Below are 26,758 nucleotides of genomic sequence, written 5' to 3'. Positions count from 1 at the left end.
TATTTTTTGTTGCAGTTGTCATTGTTGTTTTAGCTGGCTGGAGCCGGGTTTTAACCTGCCACCCTCGGTGTATGTGGCTGGCTCCATAACCACTGTGCTATGGGTGCTGAGCCCCTTCTCTCTTGATGAGGACATTTTGGTGAGGGTATATCTATATCTCCATAGTACACAGAAGGTGCTAAAAGATGTATACGCATTTTAAGAAAGAAAAAACTATTGCACTAATGTACACAGCTATGATTTAACAATAAAAAAAGAAAGAAAAAACTATATTAAAATTGTAATACTCAAGTCACATTTTTCTGCAATTACAAGAGATACAAGATACAATATAGAAAATAACAAACATCATTGGTTTATATTGAGCATACATTTTTTTGGCACCTTCCTGCCACACATGTCTCTATTTTTTGTATTTCATGGCTGGATACTTTCCAAATAGCCCTCGTATACTGAAATATATCAGATAATGGCAAATACTACAGAAAACATAAGTCAGGGTCAGGAGATAAGGAGTTTGGGAAGAGATTCATATTTTATATGTTACAGCCAAGGAAAGACTCACAGGAAGAAGTCAGTCATTCCTTATTTGAAAAGAAATTGAGAGCAATGAAAGATAGAGAGCTATCAACACAGTGGGAGGAAGTGTTGCAGGACAGTGCAAGATTCCTGGCTGAGGGGAACCTTTCCATCCATCTACCTTTTCAATAGCTCATTCATCACTGACTCTACCTGCTAACTCATCCATTTTCCTTTCCACCCATCTCTTGTTGAGTTCACCCATCTGTCCATCTATTCATCTATCCACTATGCACATCCACCTGTGTGTCAACCTCTCTTAATAATCCTTCTACCTTCCACCCAACTACTCATCCACCCAATCACATTTTTACCCCATGTGTTCATCCGTCTTTCCATCCATCCTTAAAAACACCTCCTCATTTGTCCATTGAGCTGACAATCAGCTGATATACACAGAACAATATAATCATATATTCAACCAATTGAAGTCAGTGCTCAGTAGATTAATATTTGTTTCATTGTTAAATATTCTTTTTTCTTTTTTTTGGTAGAGACAGTCTCACTTTATGGCCCTTGGTAGAGTGCCGTGGCCTCACACAGCTCACAGCAACCTCCAACTCCTGGGCTTAAGCAATTCTCTTGCCTCAACCTCCAGAGTAGCTGGGACTACAGGCGCCCACCACAACGCCCGGCTATCATTGTTAAATATTCTAAATATCACATTATTGTTTGTCCATCCACCCATCCATAGCCCCATCTAAACATACATACATACACTTGTTTTTCTGTCCATCCATCTGGTCTTTATTCATTCATCTATTCATCAATTACCATATCATTTATTCCGTTGTCTTTCTATTTATACATTAGCCCACTCACCTACCCATCCGTCTATCCATCCATTCATTCCTCCCTTCCTCCCTCCATGGGTCCTTTTGTTCATGCGTCTGTGTGTAGTTCATTGATCCATTCACATATTCTTTCTTCATGTCCCTTTATCATTCAAGTATCTTCCCATACGTCAGTCCATACTTCCTTTCATTTATCTATCAATCTACCCACCCACCCATCCATTCATCCATCCAGTTTTTACTATATCCCACCTTTCTTCAGCCATCTTCCCATTTATTCATACTTTTCTCCATAACTGAGTCATCTTTTGTTTTTTTTTTTTCCTTTCTTCTATGATTAAGACCTGGTTCATAAACTCACAGCCTAAAGAACACCGCCAACTATCATGGCCCAGGAGACACCACCAACTATCATGGCCCAGGAGACACCACCAACTGTCATGGTCCAGGAGGCTGAACATCACAGTGGAACCTAAACAGAGGCTGTGGGGGGATAGGAACAGGTCCTCTTATTCGCACATTCTCATCATCCCTGACACACACAGACCTTGCCAAAATATATGTCCCCGGGTCCTTATCCCAGTGGAAGGTATGTTACATACCAAGAGTCCATGGAGATGGGGGAAGTCAGGGAGCCTCTATGGCTCCTGGCTGAACCCTGCTAGAGATATGTCTCTGATTTTCAGAGGGGCAGCCTCCAAATGCCTTGAGAACTTATCTGTCCCAGCGAAGACCTCTGGCAGTGGGGGAGTGAACCAGAGCCAAAGACAGAGCCAAGGTGGTGGGTGAGGGGTGGTGGTGTTAAAGCTTGGATTTTTCTTGGAATTGGGGCTGGGAGAAAGGCTAAAGACTTCTCCTATTCCCCTGAAATAAACTGACTGGATTCATCTGTCCCAAGTCACACTGGTCTCTTGAGGGGGCACAGGAAGCGGGGGCAGCCTCAGCATCCTGCATGGAAGGCGAAGAGTCAACAGTGTAGGTTACATCCAGGAAGCAGGGGCACAGCCAGCTTTGGGTAAGGGGCTGTGCTCTTCCTGGGTAGCAGGAGGAGCAGGTGTTGTCCCACCTGCCAAGGATGGAGCAGGATAAGGGACCTTCTCTCCTAGTCTCACATGCTCCTGCATAGCCCATGTGGCAGCTGGGGAAGTGGAGACTCTGGGAGTAGAACCCACACCACCACCCAGGCAGACATGGTCTCCCAGACCCCTCAGGCACTCCCCTGAGTGTGTGAACACCTGTGTGATGTGTACATGTGTGTAAATGTGTGTGCAGGTGTGCGTGCATGTGTGTGCTTGTGCGTGTGCACGTGTGTCTATGTGTGCACATGAGGGTACGTGTGTGGTTACGTGCGTGCACCTGTGTACTTGTGTGTGTGTGTGCACTCAAGTGTGCATGTGTGTGCTGTGTACATATGCATGTCCATGTGTGCTTGTGTGTGTGCGTGCATGTGCATGTGCGTGGGAGCACTCCTCTGCAACTAGGGAAACTGGCCCCCCCGGAAAAGCTGGGGCATCAGTCTGTGCAGGGCTGGGATCAGGCCTGGGCATGCCCCCCACAGAGCTGCCCTGCTCCACACTCTGAGGTCCGAGTTCTATGTTCTTCCCACTCCTGCTGGGAGGGGTAGGCGGCTCCAGGGGGACAGATGCAGGTCCTAGGTTCCCAGACAGCCCCTACCTATCACCAACAGGATCAGACAATCCCCCTCTCCCACCAGTGCCAATTTTCCAACTTGGAGGATAGAGTTTGGACTGGCCTGGTCCCGAGAAAAGCTAGAGGGCTCCCCTCCCTCCATCCTCAGCACCTGCCTACCCCTTATCTGCCTGTGTCTGGTAGGAACAGGGCCGTCCTGGGCTCTACAGTGTTGGGAGGCCACATTTTCTCAATTCCCTAATCTCCTGCAAACCCCATCCCCCACGGGGCCCCTTACCCCCTGTCTCCAGGCCCATGTGGGGCCTGCAGCCTGGCCTCTGCTCTGAGTCTCACTGCATGGCTGTGAAGAGAGGGTCTATCTGCCTCAGGGGCACTGGGCCCCGCCCCCTTGCTGGTTGCCTTGTGGTTCTGGCCGACCCATCTCCCAGGAGGTCTTTAGAAGCCCCTGAAAGAAGCTCCAGGCAAGGGTTTGGGGAGGCTGGGCTGGGAGAGAAGCCCAGGGCCTTATTAGGCCTGGCAGCACCCAGCCCCACTGCTGCTTTTTTGGGGGGGCCTTGGGGGTGCTGGCCGACTGGCATCCCAAGACCACCCTGGTGCAGTAGCCTCCCTGTGCAGGGTAGTGGGCATGCTGTGTGGGGCCCAGCTCTCCACACACCCCTACGACCTCCCTGGGTCTGCAGCTCCCAACTCACTTGGCAGGGACTCTGGACCCTCCCCCAGGCTAGGCAGCAATGCTTAGAAGCCACACTCCACCCAACTGCTATGGACAGGTGGCTCTGGGCAGGGAATTTGGCCCCTTGAGCAGCTTCTACCTATGAAGGGGGAGGTTCCCAGACCCACCTCACTGGGTTGCGAAGGGTGAAATGAGACCCTCAGTGTGAAAAGTTTGGTGGAACCTGACCTAGAGCATGGACCCAGCCCAAGAAGCTGCGCCCCAAGAGTGCAGATGGGGGGCAAGGCCAGCTCACCCAGAACACACTAGTCAGGGCGCACCCAGCGGCTGTGGGCCCTGCCCCCAGCAGTAGGATCTCAGGGGCTAACAGAGCAAAGCAGAGTGGTGGTCCCCCCTCATCAGCCTGCACACTTGCCAGGGTAGCCACAGGCTCTTTCTGCTGCCAAGACCCACCTATCCCTCTGGCAGGGAAATTGAGGCAGAGGCAGGCTGGCTGGTGTGGGGCTTGGGTGCTGTGCTAAGAAGCCACCCAGCCAAGGCCTGCCTCATTCTGCACCATCTGTCCCTGAGACCCCAGGACTGCCCCGTGTGGCCCCAGGATTGTTTAGTAAGGGGATACCTGGGGCCAGGATGGGGCAGGGATGGAGGGAGGGATTTCTGTCTCTAGATTCAGCGGGTGTGGGGGCTCGAGTGTGTGTGAGGCGCCTGCTCTCCTCCCCCACCTAAGGAGGAGACATGGAGGGGTCAAGATGGGAGGCAGGAGAGAGAACAACCCCCACCAGCCCCAGTACCAGAGGAAGACATCCATCATCCAGGCTGGGCTTGGCCTCCCCACCACCCTGGGAAATTTCTGCGTGCCTAAGACCCCTGACCCAGGGGAGGAGGAAGGAGGCCCACCCAGGGATCCGCGGCCTGATCCGGTTCCAGCTGCTGCCTTCAGGTGTGGAGCCAGGCAGTGCTGGGGAGGGAGCCCCAGGGCCTGCCTCAATTCTTCCTCCCTTAGCCACCCCTTGCTGGGGCCAGGGCTGGGCCTGGAGGTCTTGCCTTGACTCTCCCAACTCCAGTCTCCCTCCCGAGTGGCTTGGGCCCTGCTTGGCACTGGAGTCACATGCCCTGGCTTCCCACACCTCTCCTGAATGGTGCCAGCCCACATGGACAATGGGTAGGTGGGAGGGCTGCTGGGGGCCTGGCTCCATCCCATGGGACCCAGCCACAGAGGAAGACTTGCCAGGGGTCTCTCAGTCTCCCCATGGGCTCAGTTCCTTTCTCCTGTAGGTCCTGGAGCTCAGAGGGTCTCCAGGGACAAGCACCCCCGGGTCATCTCTACCCTCTGGACTCAACCCAGCACAAGGTGCCATGAGAGAGGGGACAGCAGGGCACATTCAGAGGACCCATATCTGCCATAATTCTGGAACCTTCCAGAACAGGGGAGGCGCTGAAGGAAGGGAATTCAAGGAGGTGGGGGACCCAGGGGCCTCCAGAGTTGTGGGGTGGCTTATCCATAAGTGATTCTTTGTCTGGCAGAATGTGGCCCCAGCGTGTGTGAAGAACAGACTGCTGGGCAGGGTTGTCCTGGCAGATGGAGAGGGCCTCGGGCAGCAGGGGATAGCCAGCTTGTCTGGGGAGACAGAGCTCCTGCTTTCTGGCTATCAGCAGAGGAGGTTGCCCAGGATAGTGATGCCTGGCCCCAGGAAGGGCCCCGCAGAGCTGGGAAACCAGGCTCTGGCCTGCTGGCTGGAAGGCCCATAAGGGCCCTGTGAAATAAATGACTACCCCATCCTCAACCCTCAGTGTGGGGTAAGCCTGCTCCTGGGGGTCACACAAGGATTATGGGAGAAATGTTTCCCTCGATGACAAAAAGGAGTCCCTGCAAAGCCACAGGTCAGCCCTGCCAAACGCCATGCCCTGACCCTTAGCCTGCCAGGGGGCTGAGGGGGGCAGCAGACACACCTGTCACATGTAGTGGAAGGGCCCTGATGGGGGAGGCTGTCCTGGGAAGTCTGGGAGATCCCTGGATCTCGTGTAGGGATTCCCCAGGCCTTCCTGGGGATCCCCATGTGGGAGCTTCCCTGGACACATGCCCCCTCCCTGCCTGGGTGCCAGGGACTTCTCTCTAGCCCTGGATGGGAAGACCCTGGTTCCCTTAGTCACCTAATGAAACAAGAGCCCTGCCCTCCTCATGGGTCTCAGTTTCACTCTGAAAGGTCAGGCCATGCTCCTCCCCTGCACACAGTGGAGGTAGGGGAACATCCGAGGCCTGAAGAGCACCCAGCCAGAGCTCCTGCCTGAGCCCCTGACAGACGTAGCCAGAAGCAGCCCCAGACCACCCACCCCATCTGCACCAAAACACCCCAGGGCCAGCTGCACCCTCCTCCCACGCCCATACGAGACAGCTGGGTGGGGGGTGGCTAAGGATGGAGCTGAGGAGGAAGGCAGGGGTGCCCTTGCCAGGCCGCTCATGCCATGCCCTTCTATGGGCATGAGGTGGTCAGGAGGAGCAGAGTCCAAGGCTGAGGGCGGCGCTAAGGGAGGGCCTGTTTCTGAGCCGAGCGTAGCTATTGCCCAATTGCCCTGCTGTTTGTACCCAGCAGCCCGTCTCCCCTGCAGAGGACAGGTGGTCCTCACCAGGCACACACTGGGGTGCATCCTCTGACCCCTCCCTGAGGGCAGGGCCCACGAAGCCTTCCTTAGGCACATGCACACTGACCCAGCCCTGCCAGACATAGCTTCTGCCCCACGTCGGCACATGGGTCCCCTCAACAGCCTGCCCCTTAACACCCAAGTGAGATTTGGCCCTGGGAAAGATGAAGTCCATCCGGCCTTCCACCTGCCACCCCCTCCCACACTCAGTGGCATCTCTGCCATCTCTGTTACCACTGGGGAGTTCATTATAAGCATCGTGGCTGCCAGCCACCAGCACAAGAGCCACAGCCAGAGTCTACTTTGCAAGACATCCCAGTGGCTGCTCCAGCAGGACCCACACCAGGCCCCAGGTAGATCCTGGAGGTCACCCTTTCCCAGGGAGCTGCGGCGTGGGGCATAAGAGCATGTATCCTGAGATTCTCCTCTTCTGCCCAGCCATGGCAGTTCTGGGCATCTCCCCTACCCACACCCAGCCACAGCCCCACAGTCCTGTTCCCGGCCACCCTGGGCTCCCCCACCCCAACAGTTGGTGTGTCCCCTCTGCCCCTGGAAGCCCTGCCTAGCCCCAGCCTCTGAACACTCCCTTCTCCTCTGGGGCCAGCACCTGAGGCAATTCAGGGCCTTCTGGCATGGCTCAGTCTGGAATGTCTGGGGACAGTTCTCCTCACCAGGGACCCAGGGACCCAGGGGCCAGGCCATAGACTTTCTCTGGGTGGGTGGGTGGGTGGGTGGCTCTGTGGCCCACAGCTGCCTTCTGAGCAGGCCTCTAGCCACATGGTTTTAGCCCCACACAGCCCCTGCCACTCATGTCCACACCTCAGACAGCACTCAGCACAGGCATCTGCTAGGATCTGGGCTATTTCCTCGCCACAGGCTGGGGCAGCCCTGAGGAGACAGGCCTGTGGGTGGCCAGGGCCCCAGGGTCCTCCCCAGCCCGGTCTCACTCTCCCTTTAGCGCTCCCTCCCCCCAGCTGTCCAGGCTATGTCCTGGGCCCACCCTCCTTTTCCTGGGCTTAGTCTCCTGCGTTCATGGGGAGCCTTCCTGCGAGTGAGTCCACACTGCAGAGGCAGACAAGGGCCACCCATGGTCGTAGTGAGAAGGAGCCCGAGGAAGACAACCGGCCACTGTCTGCCGGCCCTGCCTTCTCCCATGGGGCAGCCAGCCTCTGTGATAAAAGCTGCCCTCGGCACACTTGGAACAAGGCTCAGGTGCCCTTGTCACTGCAGACCCTTACCCGAGCAGCTCTTCCTGCTCCTCAGAGCCAGGGTCACTCGGAGCCTCAGCCATCAGCCTGGTCTGGCCCTGTGGGATGCTGAGTCCAATTCTGGGTGTGAGTGTGCAGGCTGTGCCTCTGGGGCTTCCTGGGGCAGCAGGCACTGGGGGCCCCCACCCCCTACTGGGTTTCACTTCCCTCTTCCGGATGCAGGTTGAGGTTGGAACCTACAGGGTTTGGGTTGAGCTTGGAACCTACAGGGTTTGGGCTGGGGTGTTGTTTTCTAATCTGCTGCTGCAAGACAAGAGAAAAAAAACAAAAAGCTAAACCACCCATCAGGAAGCGTGAAGCAAGTCTCAGGGCCTGGGTTGATGGGGCGGTGAAGCAGCTCCACACAGCCCTGGAGGGGATCTGCGCTCCCCCCAGCCCCCACCCCAGCCCTGGCTGTCATGTCCACTTGTGAGTGGCGGGTTCTCCTGCAGCATCGCATTAGAGCTCTGAGTCTCCCTAGGCCTGATCCTCAGGTACCCACAGGACCCGGTGGAGCCTCTGCTCAGCGCCTTGGGGTCATGGCCCTGGCCCCTGCACAAAGTGCTGCCCCGTCCTACACTCTGGTGTCTCACCCTGCACTGTCTGGCACTCTTTTTCCATTCCAAGACCTGGATACTGGGGCTGGGTCAGTGTTATTTCGGCCTTTCCCTATCCCCAGCTGTGTGGGTGGCCAGACAGCTGCTATGGAGTCATGAGGAGAGCTAGTGACTGTGGGCCTGGAGCCTGCGGCATTACTGGGCCCGCAAACTGGGGCAACCAGAGAGGTGATGCAGGCTGCCCTGGCCAAGACCCTCAGCCCAGGAGGGGAGGAAGGAGCCAGCCCCACCCATCTTGCCAAGCCCCAGCCTCTGGGCAAACCTGGGGATCCAACCGGAAAGGCCTTGCAGGACGGCAAAGAGGCCCAGGGGGCTGGGGAAGGCTACAGGGCCAGCAGGGCCAACTGATGGACCCACCTACTTAGGGGCAGCAAACTCCCCTCTGCTGCCCACACACCCCAAGAAGGGCTAAGCAAAGCCTTGGGGAGGCAGGATTGCTGCCCAGCAGTCTCTGGGAGGCCACCCCTTCATTCCACTTGTCTGCTTTCCAGGCGCCTTGCCAGCAGGTGTCATGCTCAGGCTGACTGTCCTTGGGGTCCTTCCTCTGGCCTGGCCTATGGAAGCTCCCAACCTCCTGGCTGGGAAGTTTGGGGCCATGTCAGGAAGAAGGAAGGCAGATGGCAGCTGGGAATCCTACCCTGTCCCAAAAGTCACTGCCTGAGGGCTGGACCGGCTACCCCATTTTCAGGGTCAGAGCAAAATGAAAATGCAGGGCCCTCTGTTCAGTCTAAGTCTGGCAGGAGGGAGACAACATGACATTACACTTGGAGCCTCCAGGCCCATGTACCAGGTTGGCCTCAGGGGAAAATGCAAAGGCCTGGGTGGGGGGCCCAGTGTGACCTGTCCCAACCAACCCTAGGGCCCTTCAGTGTGTCTCTACCCTCTCCCTGTCCCACCCTCTGCCTGCCCCATCCTGGGCAGGGCCTGGTCTCTCCTGTTCTGTGCTGGATTATGTCCCCCAAATTCCCATCTTGAAGCCCTAACCATCAGGACCTCAAATACATGACCGTATTTGGAGATAGGGCTGCTGCAGATGGCTTTGGTTAGGGTGAGGTCATGGTGCAGTAGGCGGGTCCCAGGCCAGAATGACTGGTGTCCTCACAGAAAGAGGAAATGTGGACACAGACATGCACACAGGGATGGGGACAGGGTGGGGGGTGGGGGGACCATGTGACGGTGAAGGCAGAGACCAGGTTAGTGCGTCTAGAAGCCCAGGGACACCAAAGATGCCAGCAAAGCCCCAGGTGCCAGGGAGAGTCTTGGGACAGGCTCTTCCTTAGAGCTGGGCAGGATCCAGCCTGCCCACACCAGTCAGGAAGTGTGAACTGGACACTGGCCTTATTAAGGCACCCCCCATCCTGTGGGGCTGGCAAACTGGCACCTTCCAGGGCCCCAGTGTGGGGAGAGCCCCTCATGGCCCTCCAGAAGCACCAGGTGTGGTGGACTAGGCCACACTCCATGCTTGGGAGCTCTACAGACTCCAGGAGGCCTGCGGGGTGCTGTGGGATCCCTCCTCACATCCAGCAGATGCAGACGAGTGCTGTCACTGCAGTGTCACAGAGAGAAGGGAAGCCAGGTATAATGTGTCTCTCCTGCCCCCAGGGCCCAGCCCCTCCCTGGCCTGCAGGCCACCCTGCTGCCCCTCTGCCTCTTGACTTGCATGCGCTCAAATCCTTCGCACCTTTAAACACAAACAAGAACAAAAAGCATCCTGGATACTCAGGCTGGCCCTTGGCAGCTGCCCCTCCCCACTCCCTCCCCTCCTGCCTGCAGCCTGAGCCTGCTGCCATGGGGCCATCTGGTGGCTGGTACACATTTGAGAGCGTGCAGGCCCTGCTGGCGGCAGCTCAAATAGGAGCAGACCCCTCTTCTGAAAGCTAAGAGTCTGTCCAAGGGTCAGACACACAACTGTCTGTTCACTTGGGATCATTTGCTCCTGAAACTTCAAGGGGGGCATGTGGAGGGCAGGGCCTTGTCTCGCCCGTGGTCCTGTCTCCAAAACCAGTGCAGGATCTAGCCAGCAGTGCACAGACAAGGGAGCCAGTCTGACACTGAGACAGGGGAGCCCCTGCAGCCAGCTGTGGGTGTCCAGGGCCTGAGGTATTTGCAGGAGGGCAGCAGGAAGGGGGTTGTTCACTGGTGCACTCAGGTAAGTGGTGGCCAGTGTCCACACAAAGCCGTGGCACAGCTGGACAGTGATCCTCACACCCCTGTCCCCACCTGAGGTCCCTCGCTGGGTCCTGACTGTACCACACTTACCTACCAGTGCAATATGGGGACAGCGAATGAATAATCAGACCAGGTGGTGGTGATTCCTCGAAATAATGGCCAAATAACTGAGATGGCCAATGAGGGGTGAGGTGTGTGGGCTGGGGACTTTCAGTAGACTTCCCAGGGTAAATGACCACCTTGGACCCTGAAGGGAGAGCCCGGAGGGATCTGCAGGCCTGGGGCAGAGACAGCCTGCAGCCCTGGCAGTAACTGCGGGCAGCTGGGTGGTCCTAAGGCTGAGCTGGGTCCTGCTCTGTACCCACGCCCAGTGCGGCCCAGCACCTGCCGGTGCAGTGGGGCTGAGGTGCTGCGGGAGCTCCACCACTGGGCTCCAGGGCTGCAGCTGGAGCCAGGAGGAGGGTGCCTGGGGCTGGTTGCCCAGGATAGCCACAGTCAAGCACCGAGCAGAGGTGGGTCTCCGTGCAGACCATGCAGGCTCTCAGGAAACCAAAGAGGACACAGAGCTGGAGGCACCAAGGGACGACCTATCCCCACCCCCAAGGCTCCCTCTCCCAGTGGAGGTGAAGGGCAGAGCAGGCCCAGCAGGATCCCCGCAGCTCCCCAGGAGCCGCCACGTTCCTGGCCAGAGTCTCCCACTCTCTCCTGCACCTTCTGCCCAGCCCTCAGCCCTCTGAACCCCTCCCTGTCGACTTGGTTGTTTTTTCATGTCATCTATGATTATTGCTGCTTATGAATTTTACTGTTTTGACACGGGAATAAAAGTTTAACTTCCAATTTCAAGCTTACAGAAAAGTTTCAAGATACAAATAACACAGAGCACACCTGCATGGCCTCCCGGCACAGAGCACAGGCTCACACTCCACCGCTGCCGCCCCCACCTGCCTCTCTCTGCCCCATCCCTCTGTCTCCCTCTCTCCCTCTCTCTCTCTGTTGATCTCCCTCTTTCTGTCTTTCTGCCTAGCTTTGTCTCTCACTGTCTCTGTCTCTCTATTTCTATGTCTCTGTCTCTCTCTGTCTCTCCTTCACGGTCTGTCCTAAACACACACGTGTCCCTTGCCCAACATAGCAGGCGGCCTTCAAATGTCTGACATTGAAACCCTGCTTTCATCTCCTCTCTGTCCTCGCCCTTGAGGCCTGTTCCCAGTACTTGTTTCTTCTGGCCACTCACGCACGCACTTGCTGGCATTACAAGATGCTTCCGGCTCCCCTGGTGCCTTCTGCCCCCACCCCCCGAAGTTGGTGTTTCCTGAGGAGCCTCCCATTGCTCCAGGGGAGAGGGTCTCAGGCACCAAGACCCTGGACATGTGCTCCCCCACTGCACTGTCTTCATTTGTCCCAGCGAAAAGTGCCTGTAGGTGCCTGCAAATGTCCACACGTGCCTGCACACACCTGCCCATGTCCACACGTGCCTGCACACACCTGCCCATGTCCACACGTGACTACACACACCTGCCCATGTCCACACGTGACTACACACACCTGCCCATGTCCACACGTGCCTGCACACACCTGCCCATGTCCACACGTGACTACACACACCTGCCCATGTCCACACGTGCCTGCACACACCTGCACATGTCCACACGTGCCTGCACACACCTGCACAGATCTACATGTGCCTGCACACACCTGCCCACGTCCACACACACCTGCACACGCCTTCACATACTACCTTTGCCCAGTGCTAGCCTCACTGCCAGCCCCTCCCCCAGGGCTCCAGCAGCCACCATTGCAGAAAAGCCCCCTGGGAGCTTCCTCCACTTCCCACTCCTCAGCTGTACTTTCCACCACTGTCCACGCAGGCACGGACAAGGACAGAAGCAATGAGAGGGAGAGCCCAGAAGTGAGGCCGGGGCGGCCCAGCTCCAAAGCTCACCTGGGCTTGAGTGGCTGTGTCCTCCCTAGCCAGCTATGTGTCACCCACAGGGAGCCCACACCCCTGTGCACACCTGCCCACCTCCTCCCTGGTGCCAACCCTTTTGGGGCCTCCCCTGAGGCTGTCACTTACAATGTCTGCTTGGGCTCCCCATGCCCTCAGCCACCGAGTCCTAGGGAACCTGACCCGCTCCCACACACCTCCCCACTCTGGCCTGGCCTCCTCACTGACCGAGGCCCCCCACGGAAGTCTTTCTAGAATGCAGAGCTGGCCAGGATGCCTGTCACAGGGAGGCCTCTCCATTTGCTTCATTTGTTCACTCATTTATTCATCTGTTGGAAAAGGTAACTAAGCCACCTCCACTGACCAGCCCACACTGGGCCCTGGAGCCTCCACCCCCCAGAATCACTATCTGGAATTCTGTGTCTTACATTTCCTTGCTTGGAACGAAATGGCAGTTTTCCCATTTCCATATCTGGCTAGCCCTGGCCCAGCAGAGTCCTTCAGGAAGGGATCATTCTGGCATCCCTGCCTACCCACCACTGGTGCCTTGTGCCCCGGGGTGCAGTCTGGCCCCCTTTCCTGCTGGGTATAGCCCCTGGAAAGCTGCCCAGTCCCCCTCACTGTGTGCACAGCAAAGTCCCACTGTTGCTGGCCAGGGCTTAGCCATACCCCAGTCAGCTCCTTGAATGCACGGCTGGTGCTGCCCAGCTCTGCACAGGACATGGCTGCCGGAACCCTCTGCACCCACCCCAGGCCATCATGGGCCCACTCCCCTGTGTCTCCCTGGCCCTGTCCTGAGCACACAGCCTGGCCTTCCCTTGCAGGAACCGCAGCAGACAGCCAGGCCCCTGGCATGGGGGAGAGGGGGCCTGGGGGCTGCAGCTGCAGATCTGAGGGCCGGGGGCGGGCAGGGCCAAAGATACACCCTGAAGGCCATCCTGGGCGCTGAGGACGTCAGTCCTTTGAGGCAGTCCAAGGCTGAACTGCAACTTCCCTTCCTGCCTCCGGCCTGCAGATCAATCATGGGGACCTCCGGAAAGCAAGGACAGGGCTGGCAGCCTCCTCACCAAGATCTGAGGCAAGCAGCAGTGACAGCCTGTGCCATCCTTCACGGAGGGCTGATAACCAGACCTTTATGTGACAGGCCTCGTCTGGGACTATTGGGAACAAGTCCTTGAGTGTGCAATGGGGCTGGGGGCTGGGGCTGAGCAGACATGAGACTCAAGACCCCTCAAGGCCCAGCATGGGACCAGCTTAGACACCAGTCCTGCATGGGAATATGGACCCCAGACACTGCCCAGTGGGCACAAAGGTCCTGGGGGGGGCCACTGTACTCCCCTATAGTTAGTCTGGGGTCTGAGGCACCTGGTGGTCCAGAGCCCAGGTCCAAAGCCAAATGCCTGAGCTGGCCCAGTACTCTGTGCCCCCAAGTGTGGTGGCAGCAAAGATCAGACACAGGGGTGCCAGCCCCAAGCTCCATGCTGCCCCCAACCTGGCACTGCCAGCCCCTCCTCCCAACACAGGCCTCAGAGCCCTGGGCAGGGACAGATGTGGAAATTCAGGGAGGCCTGGTGTGGGGGTGACCCAGGGTGGCCACATGGGTGAGGGCTGTAGGGGCCGCTGCCTGGGATGTGGTGGAGTCAGCTTGGCCCTGGCATCCAACCTCAGACCAGGGTCCTGAAGGGGACAGCCTGGCAGGAACAGGGCTTGACCAGATCACACAGTGGGGTCTCCCTGGGCTCCGTGGAGGGTTGTGGGTAGTCATGCAGAGGGGGCCGTGAGCCCTCTCAGGACTCCCCACCAGTCCTGACCTGGCAGCTTGACCACCTCTGACAGCCCACCCAGCCCCAGGTGGGCTCCACCGCAGACCCTCCAGGCCCTCCCAAGGCCCCCTCCCCACCAGCTGTGGACCCCACAGCAGGCAGCACCTGGTGGACTGGGCATCACCAGGCAGAAGCAGACTAGGCCAGCACAGGGATCGGAATCCTTTATTATGCCAAGGATAATATTGAGTGGGACCAAGCATGGGCCTGTGCTGCTGGCCTTGTGGGTGGCAGTCGCCTGAGACTGGGACTCCTAGGACTGGGAGGCCTAGGACTGGGGCGCCTAGGACTCTGTCTCAAACATCTTCTTCCGGCCCTCCATGCCCGACTTTTCCTCAATGTTCTTCCTCCAGTCACCCACATCACGCAGGTCCCGTTCCTGGGGGCCAGGACTGGGCTCAGCACATCTACGCCATGCGCCCACATCCAGCACCCCAGCCCCAGGCCGTCCCAGCAGGCGAGGGTAGCGGGAGAGCGTCATGCACCTGTGTCCGGCACCCCAGCCCCAGGTCACCCCTCCAGGTGAGGGCAGTGGGACAGCGCCACGCGCCTGCATCCAGCCCCCCAGCCCCAGACCGCCCCGGCAGGCGAAGGCAGTGGGACAGCGCACCTTCTCCGTGTCCTCCTTCTTGACCTGCTTCAGGTTGGCACGCAGGTCCATGCACACCTTGTGCTTGGAACCCAGCAGTGCCTTAAGCATGGCGTCGGCCGACATGCGCACGCGGCGCAGCGGGGGCCTCTTGAACTTGCCCCGCAGGTCGAACAGCTTCTGGTTCATGTCCTCCAGCTGTGGGGGAAAGCCATGGGCACCCAGTCCCATGCTGCCCCATGCCCCACCACGCGCCCCGTGCCCCACCACGCGCCCCGTGCCCCACCACGCGCCCCGTGCCCTCACCTCCTACCCCAGGCCCTCACCTCCTTCCCACTCTTCTGCACCTTCACCTCCATGTCATACTTCTCCTCCTCAGCAGCATCAATCTTGGCATGCAACTGCTTGCAGAGCTCCTGGGGCAGGGGTGATGGGTGGGCGGCCGCCGCACAGTGGACGGCCACAGCTGCCGCCCCACCCCCCCGACCTCCCACGAGCCCTCCTGCCAAGTGGGGAGATGGGGCAGCAGGCAGGACTGAGGGGTGGCAGTGGGGCGGACAGCAGGCAAGGCTGCGGGGTGGCAGTGGGGCAGGCCGGTACCTGCACCTCCGACATGGAGTTGGGGATGTGCAGTGGGGGGCAATGCTCTGCCAGGTAGTTCTGTTTCTCTGCCTCCCGGCGGCCCTCCTCCTTCTCCAGCTCAGTGGCCGCGATCTGGAGCATCACACTCTGCGGGGAGCAGCTGGTGAAGACCATGGCCTGCCCCCCACACTGGGCCACCTGGAACCCTCCCGGAGCCCCAGCCTACCTTCAGGTGCTGTCTCCGGGCCGTGATGGCCCTGTTGCGCTTCTGCAGGAGGGAGGGGACAGAGTCAGGGCCCTGGCCTGGAGCCCCCATACCCACCCCAGTCAAGGACTCATACCCCACCCCCACCGTGCTGCAGGTGCCTCATGCCTCACAGTGGGTGCCACTTCCCCAGGTGACACATCATATTGGAATGACTGGGGCTGGAGGCCTTGGGACAGTTGGGTGGGACCATGAGGTGAAGGCCGGAGGTGCAGAAAGAAGAAGTGACTAGTGTGACCAGGCCACAGCCCCACCAGGCCCAGGAGGCCACTTCCTCTTTCAGCAGTGTCTTGGCAGGTGGGGGGGACACTTTCATGGTAGATGGCTGGGCTATCTTCCCAGGGTCTTGGGGCTTTTAGGCTCTGACCTCTGACTTATGCTGAGGAAGGGGAGTCCAAACCCCACTGTGTTTCCTGCACCACCACCCCCAAGCATGTACTCACCTCCTCACTGTCCCGGGAGGGAGGACAAAGGGAGGAAGGGGAGAGAGAAGAGAGAGGTTAGGGCCATGGCTGGCAGGGCACAGAGGGCCGTGTGAGGGGCCATGGGGCACCACCTGGGACCACTTACTCTCCCATCCTGAGGTCCTGAGCAGAGAGCCTGTGGGGAGAGAGAGGCAGAGATGTTAGCTGGGCCTTCGCACTTGCGGCACCAGCACCAGGGGTGTCAGGGGCACAGGCCTCTTGCTAACCAGCCCCTGCCCTGCCTCCACCTCTGACCTCACTCAAGGGTGATGTCTTGGAATTCCCCTGGTCAGAAGTAAGAGGAGAAAGTGTTCCCAAAATGTCCCAGGCGGGGCTCGAGGAGCTGCAGCTGTCCCCGAGGGAGGGTGGGATGGGCCAGCGCAGGTGGCCTCCAGCGCGACGCTGTTATTTTTAACTCTGTTCCTTTGGCTTCGGGCCTAAGTGCATGTAAGGAAACTGCTCCCCAATCTGCTCTGGGGGCTCTGGTCCTAGGGTGCCTTGACCTGAACATTCTCCTGCCACAGAGTCCCCAGGAATGAGGCCTGGTCATCAGGCCCCTGGACTACCCTGCCCCATCCCAGCTTCCACCCCCAGCATCTGCTTCTCTCCAGCTCTGAGGAAGCCCCTCAGACCCCCAGGCCCCTTGCCCCAGAAGTCCCCCTTCGAGCTGGCTGGAGCACTGCCCTGTCCCCTGGCCTCGGTGGGCTGGACTGGGCCTCACCTAGCGTCTGGGAAGCAGTGCTGGGTGCAAAGTCGGCCGGCAGTGGTGAGCTGGGCCGGTGGGCCAGAGGAGGGGTATAAATGGCCTCTCCTGGGCTGGGCCCCTGCTCAGAAAGGGCATGGAGCCCTCCTCAGACCAATGGGGGCCCAGATAGCTGAGAGGCCTCTCCACCTGCCCAGGCCGCCTGGCCGGGCTTGTGCTGCCATCCAGGCCAAGAAGTCTTGGGGAGGCGCGGTTGGGTGGCTCTATTTAGGGATCAGTGACGAGCCCGAGATGCCTCCCTTGTTCTTGCAAGGAGCCCAAGAACAGCTGCAGTGGCCACGCGTGGGCTTTGCTGGGACACATGGCTCAGGTCTCAGTGGAAGGACACTCCTTTCTGCCCATCTCAGTCAGCGTCCCATCTACCCTCCCTGCTGGGCCCCTGTGGTCCTCTGTCCCCATGTCAGCTCTCCAGGCACGAGCTGGCACTTCCCTCCTCATCTGCCCCCAGGTGTGGCCTAGACCCTGAACATGGCCTCCCGGGCCTGCTGTAGCCTGAGCCTGCTTTCCTGCCAGGGATTGGGGGCCTGGCCTGCCCCCAACACCCTGCCATGGTCCCCTTCACCTGGGCGGCTTGGGACACGTCCTTCAACCCAGGGTAGCAGCACCACCCACCTGGGAACCTCTCTCTGACCCTCAGGGGCTTAGCCCGCCTGGCTGCCCGGGCAGGCCCCATGTGGCCCTCTCATCCAGGCCGCCCCAAACAGGGGCCCCCGGGCCGTGACTTGGCACCCTCTCCCAGCCCTGCCAGCAGCCCACGGGGCGGCTCAGAGGAGACACGCCATGCGGGAGGCTTTGGAGACACTAAGGCAGCCCAGATGTGTGAGGAACAGGAGGCCCGTCTTGCCGCCAGGCTGCACCACCTGGGCCAGAGCCATTTCTGAAGGGGTGTGCTGCCCCCTGCTGCTTACACAGGGGAGGCGCCACCACGGCCACATCCTTCCCTTTGCCCAGCAAGGCCTCAGTTCCCACCTCTGCCCATGGGGGCCCCGGTGGTAGGACTCTTGCTGGGCCCCCTCCACCCAAGGGCCAGCTGCCCACCCACTGGAAACCCTCCCCCATCCTTGGGAAGGGCTTTTGTGGGAAGGACAGAGCCACCCCCTCATCTCCATATCCCCACAGGCTTGAGCAGGACAGGCAGTGTCAGGTGAAGTGTTTATTACAGTGAGTTCCAGGGGACTGAGGCACAAGGGCCTTCAGGAGTGAAGAGAGGGCAAGTGCACGCGTGGCTGCATGGCCAGCATGCGGTCCACCTCCCTGGCAGGCTGCAGGCAGTGCCACTGGGCAATGGGCCGCCAGGCATGGGCCAGCATGTCTGCCCAGTGCTACAGGGGCTGGCCAGAGGCCCGGGCACCAAGAAGCTCCTTGCCCATGGGCTCAGCCCAGAGCTGCGGGCCACGGGCCCAGACAGCCAGCATCAGGTCCACATTCTGGGCACAGGCAGGCCAGCAAGCCAGTGTGGGAGAAAAAGACTGTGATCAGCTCAGGTCGGCCAAGAGCCCCACCCACCCCTTCCTCCCAGTGGCCCACCTGGACCTGGCTGAAGGGCACGAGGAAGGTGAAGGCCTGGTTGAAGTAGGGAGCGGCAGAGCCCTTCCTGGCAGACGTCTTTCTCTTCTTCCACTTCCACTGGTTCAGCATGAGCTGGACCTTCACGTAGGGCTCTGGCCAAGTGAGAAGGGACGGAGGGTGGCCCAGGCCTAAGGGCTGGACACAGGACCCCCAGCCCTCTGTCCACCAGGGTGGACAGGAGTGGTTCTCACCTGCCAGCCCTGGATGCAGGCCCAGGCCTCCAGCACCACCATGGACAGCCGGCCTGAGCCAGGCACATACTGGAGTGAGACACACAGCTCACCAGCCTCATCAGGCTATGGACAGTGAGGGGCCTCAGTTCCTGACGGCAAGGGGGCAGGGCTGCAGGCTGGGCTAGGGCCTGGTGTGCAGCGGTTCACCTGGGTGGCGCCAGATGGGCCCAGCTGGTACCAGCACTCCAGGACGTGCTGCAGATCCGCCGTGCCCAGCAGCAGGCTGAGCGAGCCCAGGGGCTCGTGCTGGGAGAAACGCCTGAAGTCCAGCAGCTACACCTGCAGGGTGGTCCCAGGCAGCTCTGCCTGTGGGACCTGAGGGTAGTGGAGTGAGCTGGGCCCTTGCCCCAGTTGGGGCCCTCCCGGCAGCACAGCCCCCACTCACATGGAAGCTGCAGGCTTCGTCAAACACTGGGCAGAGGTGCCACGGTACACCCTCGTCTTGTGCCTGTGCCAAGCCTGGGTGGACATGCTGACAAGGACGTAGGGATCTGCCATGCCTGCCGCCTTCAGGTCAGCTGCCTGTTTCAGGCCCACCCTGATCTGGCAGCCAGTGGGGTGGGGTCAGACTATCCACACTGTCAGCCCCCACCACCCAGGTACAGCATTTGCCCCTCACCCCTCCAGAACTCGCAGAACCTCTGGACCTACACAGCGGAGCCCTTCATCTCCTGGCTCCCAAAGTCATACTCCAGGGAGAGCTGCAGGCGCCCCCATTGCAGAGGTCCCCCAGGACTGGACTCCAGGTCACCCACATCCAGCTGCACCTGGGGCGAGTGGGGACAAGGGTGGCAGGAGCTGCACCTACAGAGCGGGGTTGGCAGGCAGCAGCTCCATGATGAGAGTCAAACCATGCACCTTGGGCCTGGCTGAAGTAGGGGCAGTCGAGCCCTCAGAGGGCTCACAGCCTTAGCTTAGCTCTGCCCCAAACATGGTGTCTCTTGTACCACTGCCTTCCTCAAGGGCCTGCTGTGGTTCCCCTTGGCCCAGGGACAAATCTCTATCTCTTTTGTGTGGCCTGCCCTCAGCTTCGCCCGTCTGCTTCCCCTGAGAAGAAGGTCCTTGATGTGCCTGCTTTGGGGTGGATTAGACCATCCCTGGGGCTCACCCCTGACCACCCTTAAGCTACCCTGAGCCTCCCAGCCTGGGCCTTGCACTGCCCACTGTGCTGAGGCAGGTGGAGCTGGGCACTGGGAGGCGGCGCCTCACCAGGTGGGCGGAGGTGCTGCTCTGGGTGCTGCCCAGGCCCACGGCTTCCCTGTTCCTGGGCTTCTTCCTGTGGCGGCGGTGGCGGCAACAGCAGCAGATGGCACAGAGCAGGCAGGAGACACCAAGAACGGTGACAAGAGCAACAAGGACGAGTGCCCAGCGGGGCCCTGGGGAACAGGGGCCAACATGTGCCTGTGACAGCCACAGTCCTGTGGGCCATGCCCTCCGTTCGTCCCTCCCAGGGGTCCCAAAACTCACAGGGGGTCCGGGCAGTGAGGTCTGGAGTGAATCCAGGCACAGCCATGGTACCAGCTGGGTCTGGGGTTCTATGGGCATCTGGTGAGTGCCCCATCTTTACCCTGGTGGCTTGTAGGAGACAGCCAGGAAGGCTGGGTCACCTGGGAAATGGCCCCTAGGGCCCCTGCCCACTGCCCCATCTGCCTGGCAGTGGCCAGCGCAAGATCTGCATGGGCAGGAGGTGGTCTGGGTGGCCGGGGGCCAGGGTTCTGAGCAGCAGGAAGCCAAAGGAAGGAAGCACTGGGCATTGGCCAAAGTACTAGCTCAGCTGCCACAGGCCCAGACTCCTGGCCACCTCCCCTTAGCTCCCAGCCCCAGCCAAGCAGGCCAAGCCTGGACAGCTTGTGAATTCAGAGCACTCTTCCCTCATTGTAGGAAGCCCCTTCTCCCAGAAGCTGCTTCCCTCCATACCCTTCTCCCCTATACCCTGGGCCCGGCCTGGGGGTCCCATCTCTTCAACAGAGAGTCTCATCTTATTGAGGTTCCAACACATCCCTACCACACCCCCGGGGCCCACCATAGTTCACCAGCCACACGGGTGGAGTGTGTTCACTGAAGGCCCAGGCCCAGGAGCCTGGCTTCTTTGGGGCATGGGAGAGGGATGCGGGTGGGGCTGGCTGCAGGGTGGGGGCTGCTGTAAGTAAGCCCAGGCCAGGCTGAAGGTGTGGTCCTGGCTGGGGCGCAGGGCCAGCAGCACCTGGGGAAGGGGGGAGCAGGGCAGGGTGGGGCGGGAGCAGCCAGAACATTCCTCCAGACTGACTCAGGGCCGCCCAGACTTGCTACCTGCCTGCCTGGCCACCCTTTGGCATATGGGTGGGAAGGAGGGTGGGAGCCCCTCACCTCACCTGCCTGGGGCCTGGGACAGAGTGCACCTGGCCAGACTGGCTCCTCCCATTCATGGGGGAAGTCAAGGTCCTCACGGCAGTGGGGCCACCAGCAGTCCACCGTGACACTCTCCCCTTCCTCCCTCCTACCAGGGATCTCAGTCCCACCAACTTGAGGTCTCCCCCCATCACCCATGAGAGCCTGTGACCCTTGTTGCCATGTTCAAGTTCATCTCAGCCCTAGGGACCCAAACACAGGGCCAGATCCCCTCATCTCTGAGTCCCCAGCCTGGTACAGAACATGGGGAAGGAAAGGGACCCCTCACACATGCCCAGCATTGCCACCCCACACACCTGTGGGCTGAGGGGGTGGCTCCAGCCCCAGACCTACCCCAGACCCCAGTGTTTGGAGAAGGGGGGTGCAGTGCGGAGAGGTGAGGCTGCCCAGGCCTCAGCAGGTCTTCAAACCCACCTGCTTGCCTGTCCCATGGGCCTCTTTATGCCTGTTGTCCCCGAGGCAGCTCAGTAGTCCCCATTCATGGGTGAGCAGACCCAGGCTGGGCACCCCACTATATGATCCCTGAGGCCAGCATGGCCAGGAGCCAAGCCTGTGCCCAGAACAGATGGGTCAGGCCTGGGGGTGCCGTAGATGCAGTTAGGATGTGGAGAGAAAAACTGGCTCCTCCTCACTCTGCACCCTGACCATTCTGCTCAGAGGCCACACACACTCGCTCTGCACCAGGCCCCACAAACTGCAAATGCTCCTGGGCAGGGCTCCCTTGCAAAGGGGGCAGTGGGTATGCCGCCAAGCTCAAAGGCCTCAGAAGCCCCTCTGCCCACTGGGAGCTCCCAGGGCACTGGCATCCTTCAGTGGCTAGCAGAGTTTCCAGTGTCAGCGGCAGGAGGGGCTGGCAGGAGCCTCAGAGGATCCCACAGAGTCCCTGGGTCCTGATTCAAGCAGGCCACGGCTCCCAGGAGGATTTAAGCGTTCTGGGACTGAAGTAGCTTCATTCCAGATTTTTATGGCTGAGGACTCAAGATAAATCTTCCATACAACATCCACCTGTGCCCCTCCCCTTAGCCCGGCTCTGCTGGTCCTCTCACCTCCTGTAGCCTAACAGAGGCAGAGAGGGGGCAGCTTAGCCGTAATTTTCTGTTGGTGGTCAGCAAGGTTCCTGAGCCAGCCTGGGCAGGCTGTCCCTAGAGGACTATAGGGGCTATGGAAGCTGGCCCTGGGGGGTCCTGGGAGCTTAGGAACTCTGACGACTAGCTCTGGGGAATGCCTAGGTCTGGAGAGGTGCAGGGTCCCTCAGCCCTGCCAGGTTCCCCCAGGGGTGAGGGTTGGGCAAAGGATCGGCAGGCACACGGCCACCAGGTGGCGCTGTCTGCTCCACTGGACCCAGCCTGCCTCAGGACCCAGCTGGACGGAGAGGCAGGACACAGGAGAGGAATGCCCAGACTAGAGAGACTCCTCGGTTCTCTCCCCAACCAGGGAGTCAGACAGCCTCAGGCAGGCAGCTGCTCACTCCTGGAGGCCAGCGGTCCCAGGGAAAGCCCTCTATTGGGTTAGCACTGCTTCTTCCCAGGAAAGGGAGACAGGGGTCCTTCCTGAGTCACCCTGGTGACCAGCCACCTGCTCCAGGGCCCCTCCCTGCAGCTCTGCGAATCCAGTTGTGCCCCCCCCCCCACAAGGGGCAGCCGGTCCGTTCCTGTGGCTGCCAAGCTGTGCCAGGCCGTCCTTCTGCTTCAAGGTCTATATGGGCCCCACCTTTCCCTGAGAGGCCCCCCCCATCTCACCCCCACCCCGTCACTCCAGGCCCCAAGCACTTTGTGCTAAAGTCCCAACTTTGTGATCAGGAAGCCCAGCTCCCAGCAGGCAGAGCACTGGTGGCCCCCCAGACTCCCTGGGAGCCATGCAGGCACATCTCGCAGACCCTCCACTGTCAGCCAAACTGGCATCTGTTGTGCCTCTGTGAGAGTGAGTTTCTATGGGCCTTTCCTCTGGGAAAGCAAGATCCCTGCAGCATTCCCTTGGCAGCCCCCCAGGTATACAGTTGCTCACCTGATTCCCACCGCTCTCTGTGACCAGCCAGCCACTAGGCCTTCCTCTCCAGGCCTGGGCACCCAGAGGCCCGTCCCACTCTTGAACACTCTGCCCCTCTCAGTGAGGAGGGCATGGGAGGCAGGGCTTCAGGGAGCCCCACCTCGTGGCCGGAACTGCTGGCCCTCAAGAGCAGGGACACTCCCTTGGGGAGGAATGTCCCTCCAGGGCCTGAGCATCAGGGCTCCGGCCCACCCCCAGGGCTCTCTGTCAGGGGTGGGGGTGTCTTCAGTTCTACTAAGCTTTGTAAGATGGGATGGGCCCACTGGGCTGGCCTTTGTGAGGAGAGCAGGGGAGGACAGGCTGGCTGGGTCTAAGCGGGTCAGGTACCCCAGAGAGGTGTCCTGAGTCACATGGACATTTGGTTTGGGGGATGGCACAAACCTTCTGGGACTGCCGGCTCCAGTAGAACCAAGTGTGAAGAGGGTGGGAATTGAGAAGGGGTGCTACAGAGAACTGCTTTCTCAGTGCTGCCCAAGGCAGTGCTGGGGGCTCTCACAGAGACCGCCCCTGCTTCCAGGGTGTAGAGACCTTCAGGCCTCTGTGCCTTTGCCTCCTGCTGGCTGACCCTCTCAGCCCCCTGACCTCTCATCAGGTGGCTGTGAGCCAGTGGTTTGCAAGGCCTCACTAGTCTAACCCTCAGCTTTAGCTGGACCTTGAGCAGAGCTTTTAACTGTAGCTCCATCATGCTGCTCTGGCCAGTTATTTTGGTCCAGTCCCCCCGGCCAAAACCCTCAACTGTGCCCAACTCTGAGCAGCCTTTCTGGCCAGGTTGCCTCTCAGAACCCCTTATCTATGGCTGGCTGGCTGGAGTAGGCTGGTTCACGCATAACAGGAGAACCTGTCCCACAGGGCCTGGCTGCAGGGCTGGCCAGGCAGGACTTCTGCAGACACGGCCCAGGCTCGGGGGTGTTCTGGCACCCAGTGGGGGATGTGTGGGCATGCCCCCAAGACGGCAGCTTGGCAGCTTGGCAGCTGGCGGCCCCACGAAGACCCTGGCAGGTTCCTGTGCACACACACTTCCTTTAAGGCCACCTGGGAATATCTGTGGTTGGAACACATGAGAAATGCTGGCTCGGGGAGGACTGTGAGTGGCTGGCACACAGCACATGTGGGAGTCTCCACGGTCTGGCCAGAGGACTGCAAGCTGCTGGCACACATGAGGGTCTCCATGGTCTGGCTCAGGGGGACTGAGAGCTGCTGGCACACATGAGGGTCTCCATGGTCTGGCTCAGGGTGACTGAGAGCTTCTGGCACACATGAGGGTCTCCGTGGTCTGGCTCAGGGGGACTGAGAGCTGCTGGCACACATGAGGGTCTCCATGGTCTGGCTCAGGGGGACTGAGAGCTGCTGGCACACATGAGGGTCTCCGTGGTCTGGCTCAGGGGGACTGAGAGTTGCTGGCACACATGGGAGTCTCTAGAGTCTAGCCAGGGCACCCCTTCAGCTGGGGACAGGGACAGCTGCAAACAGGTGCGCAATAGGCCAGAGAGTCTACAGTTTGGTGCACCTGCGCTCATTCTCTGCACTTAGTCTGTGCATGCCCCAGTACCCCATAGGCTTTCTTCACCTGGGGATCTGCACCCCACCACCTGATCACCTGAGCACTGGGGAGGCTACACCCCACCACCCGAGCACTGGGGAGGCTACACCCCACCACCCGAGCACTGGGGAGGCTGCACCCCTCTCCTCCGAATACAACTTTGGTGCTAGTTCCCTGAACTGTACTCCCCGTCTGAAGCTGCATCTGTATTCTGGGGTATCTGGGAGAACACACACTCACCTGGAAGTCTGGGCCACATGACCCACTTACAACGGCTGGCGTACAGGTCCCAGTCAGCTTACTGAGTTTCTCTGAGCCCCTCTTCTCCATGGCTACCCGGAGCACCTGGTGGCCGGGGCCTCCAACCTGCCCAGCTTCGTGCCAGTCCCACTCAGCCGGGGTACTCCTAGCATCAGCACCCTCTCTCCACACCCGAGAAGCCCCCAGGTATGCTTCCAGCCTTCTCCCCACAGGCCCAAGCCTGGTGTCACTCCCCTTAGCCTGGGTCCTAGGGCTCCAGTCTGTCATTGCCAGGGTACTCAGACTTCCATACCCCACTGATCGAATGCTCTGAACCCCCCGCAGACACATCACAGGCAGGCCGGTCCCCTGTTCCTGCAGCTTCTCCAGGATGTGGAAGCTCCTTCGTCCTGTCTCACTCTCCATGACATTCTCTCCCGGCTGGGCTGTCACCCACCTGTGCCACCCAGGCATTCTGGGGCTCTGCACTGCACCTGGGAAGAGCCAGACCCCTGACTCATTGATGCCTGGATCCCTCATCCCATTAATCTAAGTGTCTGAGTCTCCATACCCCACCAGTCTGAGTGTTTGGGTTCTATACCCCACCCTACAGCCACCTAGGACCCTAGCCTGATGCCCTCCATCCCTCAAGGGGATGCAAACTGTCTTGGGGCCCTGGAGACTGCACCCCACTGCTTGGAGGATCAGGGTGGCTTCTAGTCCAGTTTGGTGTTTCTGTAGCCTGAACCCCACTCACTTGAATACCCGGGTAATGGATAAGTGAGAGACACGGTATGTCTGAGTACCCAGACAACATGAACCCCGGAACTCTGAATGTCTGGGCACCTTGTTCCCCAGGCATCAGAGTATCTGAGCCCGTGGGACTCGCCTATCCCCTCTTCTGCCTTCTGAGGGATGCCCATCCTCCCATCCTCTTTCCTGGGTGCAGCTGGTACCCCGAATCCTCCCAGAGCCTGAGAACTTTGTGTATGTCTGCAAAGGTGCCCTTGTCACCTGGGCACGGTCAGAGTCTGACCTATGTTCCCCTGGTGTCTGGACACACGGCCTTCCTCTGCCACTCACTGCCATCCAGGTCCAGCTGCTGTCTGGACCATCCCCACATAGGGGCTCAGGTCTCACGGGCCTCACTGCTCAGACTCAAGTCTAGTCCTTCATTCTGAGCATCTGGGAAGCCTGCACCCCACTTTCCCAAATGTCCAAGGGGTGAGGACTTCACCACAATGGCACTCCAGGGTCCCTGGGAGGTTATCTGAGCTTCAGTGCACCCCACCTGAGTGGTCACCTGAGTGTTTGCACGGCTCGTCCCTCATCATCAGGGCCTTTGGCAGCCGGACCTTGACCGTCTGTCTCACATGGAGGCACATCCCAGGTCAGGGCTCCCGGGGGCCAGTTCCCAGTTCCACTGCATCTTGGAACTTGCAGTGGATGCCCACTGCCCCTTCACCAGCAGATATTGTAGCCTATGTGAGCTGTGGACCAGGACCCCTGAACCCCCTTCCTGTGTGGTGCCAGGGGGGGATGCTGCTCACTATCCAAGCTTCTGAGGGTCTGAGCCCCTGCCACAGAGCCTGAACCCCACCAGCCCTAGAGCTCGGCCACCTAGGTCCATGTGACTCTGCACTATCCAGTGCTTTGGGCCCCACATACCCAGCTGCCTGGATACATGTCCCCTGACTGAAATGCTTGTCTGGATTCAGGGTCCCATAGCTTGCACCCCCTCGTGAGAGTCTGAAGTCCCTGAATCTGAGTATTGGGGTGCTCTGTTCTGCAGCTGCCTGCACCCCACACCTCATTCAGGCCCACGTCCCAGGTTGGGGCTGCTTGTGGGCATGCTCCAAGTCTGCATCTTTGGACACCCCGAGTCCATTCACGCTTGTCTCGGGGCCTCTGTGCCCTCCTCACGTGAGCCTCTGGGCAGTCTGCA

The 26,758-nt window shown here is 59.6% G+C and overlaps 3 protein-coding genes and 1 long non-coding RNA gene across 4 annotated transcripts in view; 1 reads left to right on the top strand and 3 right to left on the bottom strand.

Moving 5' to 3' along the window:
• Positions 1-7,715, bottom strand: part of LSP1 (lymphocyte specific protein 1) — a 35,045-nt gene extending 27,330 nt beyond the window's left edge. The window contains exon 1 of the mRNA XM_053561897.1: positions 7,575-7,715. Coding sequence (XP_053417872.1) covers positions 7,575-7,627 — 53 coding nt within the window. The 5' untranslated portion in view covers positions 7,628-7,715. The remainder of the gene's footprint in view (positions 1-7,574) is intronic.
• Positions 7,716-14,408: 6,693 nt separating this feature from the next.
• TNNI2 (troponin I2, fast skeletal type) lies at positions 14,409-16,247 on the bottom strand. The gene is made up of 6 exons (XM_053562497.1): positions 16,134-16,247; positions 15,532-15,573; positions 15,324-15,452; positions 15,050-15,139; positions 14,745-14,921; positions 14,409-14,513 (listed from the first exon to the last, which is right to left on the bottom strand). Exons 3-6 carry the CDS (start codon positions 15,444-15,446, stop codon positions 14,418-14,420), a joined length of 486 nt encoding a protein of 161 aa, XP_053418472.1. The 5' UTR covers positions 15,447-15,452; positions 15,532-15,573; positions 16,134-16,247; the 3' UTR covers positions 14,409-14,417.
• On the top strand, positions 14,505-14,902 carry LOC128565783 (uncharacterized). Its single transcript, XR_008374337.1, has 2 exons — positions 14,505-14,643; positions 14,709-14,902. It is a non-coding gene; the product is annotated as an uncharacterized LOC128565783 (long non-coding RNA).
• Positions 16,248-17,964: 1,717 nt separating the features above from the next.
• SYT8 (synaptotagmin 8) lies at positions 17,965-20,367 on the bottom strand. Its single transcript, XM_053561653.1, is given in 10 exon segments — positions 17,965-18,224; positions 18,325-18,458; positions 18,558-18,581; positions 18,584-18,662; positions 18,747-18,914; positions 18,985-19,019; positions 19,022-19,142; positions 19,253-19,366; positions 19,809-19,975; positions 20,067-20,367. Coding segments are annotated over 10 exon segments (1,170 nt in total). The 5' UTR covers positions 20,161-20,367; the 3' UTR covers positions 17,965-17,990.
• Between the last annotated feature and the right edge of the window lie 6,391 nt (positions 20,368-26,758).

This window comes from Nycticebus coucang, chromosome 14 (assembly GCF_027406575.1).
Source record: "Nycticebus coucang isolate mNycCou1 chromosome 14, mNycCou1.pri, whole genome shotgun sequence".
NCBI classification, from domain to species: domain Eukaryota; kingdom Metazoa; phylum Chordata; class Mammalia; order Primates; family Lorisidae; genus Nycticebus; species Nycticebus coucang.
This window is presented reverse-complemented; position numbering and strand designations above follow the sequence as displayed.

What these genes read in the sequence shown, in the direction of transcription:
- TNNI2 (XM_053562497.1), bottom strand. Translation starts at nt 15,446, where the DNA reads ATGCTCCAGATCGCGGCCACTGAGCTGGAGAAGGAGGAGGGCCGCCGG. An exon ending in ACTCCATGTCGGAGGTGCAG is followed by an intron (nt 15,140 to 15,323) that starts GTACCGGCCTGC and finishes CCCCTGCCCCAG; the next exon opens with GAGCTCTGCAAGCAGTTGCA. An exon ending in TGCAGAAGAGTGGGAAGGAG is followed by an intron (nt 14,922 to 15,049) that starts GTGAGGGCCTGG and finishes TTTCCCCCACAG; the next exon opens with CTGGAGGACATGAACCAGAA.